Source organism: Erpetoichthys calabaricus, chromosome 3 (genome assembly GCF_900747795.2).
Source record: "Erpetoichthys calabaricus chromosome 3, fErpCal1.3, whole genome shotgun sequence".
NCBI classification, from domain to species: domain Eukaryota; kingdom Metazoa; phylum Chordata; class Cladistia; order Polypteriformes; family Polypteridae; genus Erpetoichthys; species Erpetoichthys calabaricus.
In genome coordinates this window covers 142481170-142488936 of record NC_041396.2, presented here as the reverse complement: position 1 = coordinate 142488936, position 7767 = coordinate 142481170, and the positions used below count along the sequence as shown (strand labels likewise).

Genomic DNA, 7767 nt, shown 5'->3' with positions numbered 1-7767 from the left:
GACTCCCATCCAACACAGTGTTTAGATATCTGAAAAACCATAGACACACCCATAATCATTAATTTGGGTCTGCTGATGAAATTAATCTCATCATGTGACTTGGTCAAAAGCTATGAAGGGAATTAGGATGGACGCCGGCTGTTACTATAAAATGAATCAGACAACCAGAATATGTAGGTTGGGGGCACTGATGGAAGAATAAAGTTCTTAACTCCTCTCTCAGCCGAAGTTTCCCAAGGCAGTTTTTCACCACATACAGAAAAATAGATAACATGGAATAAGTGACCAAACAGTGTGGTGGACAGGAGGATTATGGGGACTTGCAAATCTCGAGAACAGAGAATGGCCTGAATAGCCTGTTCTTCTTAGGATGCCCCTGCTGGTGACAGTGCATCACTCTGTTTGGGTGTTGCACACGGAGACCCTAAGGGAATTTTTACAGCATCAAGTGTTTTCATTTTTTGTACAGTATATACAAATCTATTTTATTGCATTTTATTTTTATAGGGCTATAATTAAGCTTAGGGGTTAGGTTTAGGGCTAGACAAGCTAAAGAATGAATACTATTAAACATGCTATAATTAAATGTTCCATTTACCGGTACTTTTGAAACATTTTATTTTACAGTTAAAAGGCATTTTCAAAATGTTGGTGCTCTCCATTGCAGTTTTTAAGACACTGCTTCAGTACAACCATGCAAGTCGAGAGGCTGCTGTCTGCTGGACAGTCCACTTTTCATATCTCAGATGGTAACGTGAATAATGTGCAAACAGGAGAGATTCACGTTGTTCAGGCTGCTTCCCTGCTTCTTCTGTCTCTGCATTACTTTGGCCCTCCTCCTTTTCTAGAAATACTAAGAGTGGTTTGTTGATAAAAATGACCCAAGACAAACTGTTAAATTTGATTTAGACAAAGTGAATAACCAGCTTTCTGGCCTGCTATTCACCAGCACTCTTTTCTGTGTTTATGTATGTGGGGTGATACAGTGCAACAGTGGTTAGGGCTGTAGCCACATTGATCCAGAATACACATCTACACCTGATTTGTTATTTGTGTGTGGGCTTTGCTTGTTCTCATTGTACACTTTTTCTTTCTTGGTACTCCACCCCTCAATGCTCCCCCCCAACCCCAAAGTGTTTCTGAGCAAACACCAAGTGTGTGTTTCTGGGAATGGACTGGCGTGACACCCAGGGTTGGTTCCTGCCCTGCAGTCCTAAATTGCATTAAGCAGGTTTGAGAGGGCACATAGATGTTTATTTGTGCTAGACCATGCTGTACAGTTAGGCTAGCTCAACATTTCAGTGTGGTTGTCTTTTTGAATAAAAAGGTCAAAAGCAAAATGCTTATTGGACACTTGAGTGAAAGGATGTTTTTAAAATTCATGAGCTAGAAATCAGAGTGGAGGCAGAGCTCTGAAACAAAGCAGAGTGACTCCTGCCAGTCCTAGAAATTTCAAATGCTGTCAACAGGAGAACAAAGAGGATTGTTGTTGTTGTTGTTGATGAAAAAGAAAACTTTCTCTGGAAAAGTCACTGCTGCCTGCCTGCCTAATTTAGTCTTATGTCTGTCTAATACAACCTTACATATCTCTCTGTCTGTTTAGTATAATGCATTAAATATCTCTCTGTCTAATAGAGTTACATATTTATTTATTTGTCTGTCTGTCTGTCTAATATGGTGCCTTACATTTCTATGTCTAATATAGTTCTCTGTTTGCCTAGTATAGTGTCTTTGATTTTTGTCTGTTTGTCTAATATTGTTATCTGTGCCTCACTGTATGTGTGATCTTATCTCATCTTCTGTTTGTCTCTCTGTCTATATATGTAATATATTGCCTTAAATATCTGTCTGTGTGCCTGCCTAATATATTGTCATATATATTTATCTATCTGTCTAATGTAGTGCCTTACATTATCTATCTATCTATCTAGAAGTTTGTCACTCAGTCTTCAGGCTGACTGGTGATTTGATGAGAGGCACATGTATGGCTTTTCATCCTCCTCCCTTTCTGGCAGACGGTCAAAACAGAATCAGAAGCCTCTGCCTGCCAGCAGTATAAACTACTGTAGTGGCTGCCGACGGTGTAAGAGAGATGGTTAAAGGAATGGGAGCCTCTGAATTTTCCCCCGATAAACTGATAAAAAATTTAGACTCCCAACAAGGCAAGAACTTATGCCAGGTAAGGGATTAATGTTGTCATTTTGTCTGTGAATTTTTCTATTTCTGTGTAAGATGAGTCAAGGTTGCTGATTTCTGGTTTGGACTTTGGAATGTCTAGTTTAAAACCTAAACTGAAAATGTGCAATAATGTCTATCTGATTATTTCAAGAATACATATTAGTTTTTTTTTTTATACATTTTTAATGCAGTATGCTAGTTTGCTGGACTATTTTTATGCTGTGAGAACAGGCAACTGTTTTAAGTGAGGTTCAGTGTGGACATTGTGCTCATACTGGGTGATCACTTGTTCAAGGTTGTTGAAGGTTGCTGGTTGTTTGAGCCTATTTCAGCAGTGCTGGATACAAGGCAGGAGAACCCCCTTAAAATTGCCAGTCTGTGGTAGGGCACAAGTACACCAACCCTCAGACCCCAGACAGGGTTAATCTGGAGCTGCCTAAAACCCCCAGCTGCAGCGTGACCTATGGTGGACGTCCTAGAAGTGAAATGTGCTTACGGTGATTTATATACGGAGAGCAGGACAGGACTGTAGAGTGGACCTGAAGAGGACTACATCTCGTAGCTCATTGAGCATTCAGGCAGCACAAATAAATAAATCAATGTTTTTAAAGGATTTAATTAAAAAGAAGAGCAAGAACAAAAAACAAGTTAATCAGTGCATAAATCAATAATAATGTTTGAAAAGGATATATTTAAAAAAAATGAGTAAATGAATCAATAAATATTCTTAAAGCAAATGAGTAATAATTAAATGTATAAATGATCTTTTAAATAACTAGAATTATAAGGAACACTGAGAGTGTACCTTATGAAGGACTAACTGGCCATTTAGTAAATCGCTGCCCCTCGGACTTCTAATATCTGCACAGATTCACTTCAGCAGTGCGTCGTCTTTTCCTTTATGCCCGCTGTTCATAATATAAATTTCAGCAACCATCAGTCCTTTTCAGATGAAACTGAAATTTGCAGCATGTTCTTAGTAATGCAGGCTAATAATCTTATTAAAGGCAGAAAGAGGCAAAAAAAATGTATCAGAGTAAAGATGGACCACCTGCGATTGTAATGCAATTGTTGTGGCACTCTCATAAATCCAACAGATCTGTGCGGGACTCCCTGATATGCGGCATACAGACGGCTTTCTTTTTATTACCAGACCACAAGCATTTTCAATGACCCCTTCCAATATGGACTACCTACTGTAAATTACGCCAAGTAGTCCATCACTGAGGAGTAACAAGATCTTAACAACACTCAGTTACTGTTACACCACAGTAAATAGTGAAGCCTCCTTCAGATTCAAGTTCATTGTCATATGTGTACAGAATACAATGCAGTGACGTTCTTACTCACATGGCCAACCAATATGCAGCACCTTCATTCCTTCACTGATGGTTTGTTTATCCTTGGACTTCAATATTGTTCCAGGAATAACAGAAACCCAGCAATATCAGACAACCAAACCAGAGTCAACATTTCTATTTAATCTTACAAGGACCAACTATAGAGCTCATACATGTGTAGTCAACTCAGGTGCTAAATGGCAAGCAGAGCGCAAGAAGTGATGTGATGGTGGGCCTGAGCTAAAGATTCTGACTAAACGTCTCCACTAGACTCGAATCAATCCCTAGGGGTTAGAGGAGCATCATAAAACTGAACTACCAGCATGAACATTTAATACAGGAGAAGAAGTGAAAAACTGGCATGGGACAGGAAAATAAGTGATGTTATGTCAAGCGAGAAGACATTTTACATATCTGGAAAGAGGAGCTGACCTGTGCAGCCGTGGTAGTTGCTGTTGGACTGGATAGAGGGTAGGCGTTAGAAGTGGATCAAAATGGAATTTGAACGCTGTTGTTCTTATTGGTAAGCTATACAGTACAGTATCTGTCATGGTTGTAAAGGTTACAAGTATAATGCATTTATATTTTAACTTAAAACATGGCAATTTTAAGATGCCAGCAGAATGGCCATAACTTGGATGTGGCTGTTTAGTCTCATGCTGGACCAAGGAGCATTGAATATGGGACCAGGCTTTTTAGATATTGTCCAAGGCTGTGGTGTCTCTGTTTTTATCGTGTAGTAGTTAAAGCTTTGGACTTCAAACCCCGAGGTTGTGAGTTAATATCCCACTACTGACACTGTGTGACCCTGAGCAAGTCAGTTCACTTGCCTGTGCTCCAACTAGACAACCAACAGAGATCTAAGCAATTTTATCATAAATGTAAACCACCTTGGATAAAGTTGTCAGCCAAATACATAAATATAATTTAAATAACTCAAATAGGGCACTTACCCCCATCTCCCAGCAGATGGCAACGTTGTGCAAAAATTAAATAAGCCATAAGCTTGCCCCATTGATTGAACATATTGTTAAAATGATCATAACAAACTCAACCCGGGAAGCGAACCCGGGTCCTGAGGTCTCACAACTGCGAGGCAGCAGTGCTACCCACTGCGCCACCGTGCCGCCACTTCTATTAACATTCAAAATTAATTTTTAAATAAATATTCTTCTTAAAATTACACCCATAGATAAAACTGATAAATTATTTTTTATACGAGATTATTAAAATAAATTCAAAAAGTCTCTGAAAAATAATTTATAATTCAAATTCGAGCTTATACTTTAAAACAGAACCTCATATGTTAATAACAAACTTACTTTTTAATAAAAATTAATTTCAGTTAAAATAACCAGGGCTTTATTAAGAAGAGCATTTAAAATACTAAAAACAAAAATATTCGTATGTCCCAGAGGGGTCTTATTTACACCCGGGGGTACAAATAATAAACATTAGGGTTTATATTTAAAAAAGAAAAAGTATTTAAAAAAAGGGTTATGGTTAGGGTCTTGATCAGAGTCAGAAACCAGAAATTGTAGACTAGAGTCTTTTACCAGAAACACACACTAAATTTGTTTTCTGAAGCTCACTCTGCAATCTCAGATGACCATTTAGTGCATGGCACTGACCTTGACAAACTGCTGAGACATGTACTTGAAGCAGAAGCCTTGACAACCTTTGAGAAGGATCTGGATTAGATTTTGGGAGAGTGTAGCCATTTGTAAAACAAACAAGCCCGATGGACTGAATGGTTGCCTGTCGATTGTTATGTTCTTATATTCTTTATGCAACTGCTCTGAAAACAATAAACAAAAGAGTCTCAAAATGGCTGCATACAAGTACAATGAAAATAAATATGGTGTCACGGTAAGACATTATTTACTTAATAACTATATCAAAATGTCTTTGAATCAAAAAATCAAAATGACATTCTGCAGCTCTAAAGTCAGAGTTCAGAATAATAGAAACAAATGTAAAACCAAAGCAAATCATAACATGTTGACATGTGCAAGGCAATTTCCTACCTAGAAAAATATTTCTTTTTGAAGTATTGTATATGAAGTTTTCTTTGGGCCTCTCGCTGCTCGGTCGGGCACCCCTTTGACTCTGCCATGTTCTCGTCATACCTTCGCTTTGTGTGCCTATGTGTAGCCTTAGACCTTCAGTTTCACCTTGGAGGCCCTTGAAGGCTGGAGCCATTTTAATTGAGCCACCTGGTCAGCTTTTTGTGATTCAGTTTAAAGGATGTGTGAATTTGTACATCTCTTTTTTATTGTAGTCATCATCATTGACATGAATCACATTGATGTTGCACTTTGAACATCAGATAAAAATTGAAACGTTATAAAAAATGTAATTTGCATTTGAGTTTTTGATAATGATGTTGAAATCTTTTATACTGTACTTTGGTGGTTGGGCTGTATGACAAAATGAAATGTTGATAAATCTTCTTTTTGCATCATATTTTGTATCCCGTTATTTGGCTGACATTTTATCATCTCTCTTAGCCCCAATACATTGTGAAGTGCAGTTTTGTGTTTGCTACTGTGCGTCTGTCTTTCCAGTACCTTTTTTGGCTTCCTGGCTATGTCTCTTCCTCCAATCATGTCTCAAAACTTTTTTGCTAGTGTTGCTAGCTTAACACCTGGCAAGACATTGCATTGAGCATTGGACCCTGGGAAAAAAATAAAGCCAGGATGACATCAGTTAATCATTGCTGGAAATGTTTTGAGTTTCATGAAAGTTGTGTAATGGCAAGCATCAAAGTGGGAGTAGCCATAAAATCAGTTGATCCAGTGTGTAATTTTTTGCAGTATGCAAAAAAAGCAAACTTTTTGGGGAAAATTTGCAAACACATTTAAGCATAAAACACAATCCTTTCCCAAAATGAGCAAATCTGTAAAATGGGAAACCTGATTTTATATTGCTGTATTGGTGTTTTAAAGGTAATGTGTGTGTGTGTGTATGTGTGTGTAATAAGTGAGCGTACCTTGTAAGAATGTTTCCCAGAGTGCTGTGGGCTTTAGCCTGATTGGTGGGAAGATGCTGGCTAAGGTCCCCTACAATTCTGCATTTCATTCAGTGGGGTTGGCAGTACCACTCACCCAACATAAAAGGAGTATTGATGGGGTTGAGTTTTAAATTATTTGAGTTATGTTATGACTTGCCTGGTACAGGGCCATGTGATGGTGCTTCTCTTGTAGGCACTATATAAACTGTTGGGGGACAAACCCTGTAATTTAAACACAAGATCTGTAAAAATGAAACGTGCAATGTGTACATTTATTTTTCTGAATATACCGTGCCTATAAAAAGTATTGACTCACTCAAGGGTTTTGACATTTTATTTTTATGCAACATTGAATGACAGTGAGTTTAATTTGGTTTATTTTGACACTAATCAACATCAAAGGAGTCTTTAATGTCAAAGTGAAAACAGATCTCTACAAAGTGGGCTAAATTCATTACAAATATAAAACACAAAATATCTGATCACATAAGTACTCGCCCATTTCAAGTCAGTATTAGGCATATGCACCATTGGCAGACATTCCAGCCTGGAGTCTGTGCTCACATGTCTCTTATCAGTTTTGCACATCTAGACACTACCATTTTCACCCCATTGTTCTTTGCAGAACTAATGAATCTCTGTCAGGTTGTATGAGGATTGTGAATGAACAGCCACTTTCAAGTTCAGCCTCACATTCTCAAATTCATTGAGATGTGGACCCTGGCATGGCCACTCCAGGACATTTATTGAACATTGTTGTTTCTAAACTATTCCTGTTAGCTTTGACTTTATGCTTGGGGTTGTTGTCTTGCTGGAAAACAAATCATCTCCTAAGATGCAGGTTTCTTGCAGACTGCATAAAGTTTTCCTTCAGGATTTCCTTGTATTTTATAGCATGTATTTTACTCTCACAAGCCCTCCAGGGCCTGCTGCCAAGAAGCATCCTCACAGCATGTAAGTCCATGTGTCACACCTAACTCTTCTCCCCAAGCACCCTTACTTCTGATTCTCCCATGTTGACGGTCTATTCACTTGATTTGGTTAATGAGTTCTGATTGGTGCAGTGGTTAGCAGTGCTGCCATACATCCCCGGCACACTGAGTTTGACTCTTGGGCTTGTGGAATGTTCCTGTGGAGTTTGCATGTTCTCCCTGTGAAGGACTTAGCTCAGGGTATTTTCTGGCCGTAAACTGGTCCTGTGTAAGTGTTGGTGTTGGACCTGGTGAAGGACTGGCA

The 7767-nt window shown here is 38.5% G+C and overlaps 1 protein-coding gene across 1 annotated transcript in view; it reads left to right on the top strand.

Annotated features, from left to right (window-relative positions):
• Positions 1–2049: 2049 nt before the first annotated feature.
• The window catches only part of mfsd2b (MFSD2 lysolipid transporter B, sphingolipid), a 112451-nt gene continuing 106733 nt past the window's right edge, over positions 2050–7767 (top strand). The window contains exon 1 of the mRNA XM_051924934.1: positions 2050–2179. Within this exon, the coding sequence (XP_051780894.1) occupies positions 2093–2179 (87 nt within the window). The 5' untranslated portion in view covers positions 2050–2092. The remainder of the gene's footprint in view (positions 2180–7767) is intronic.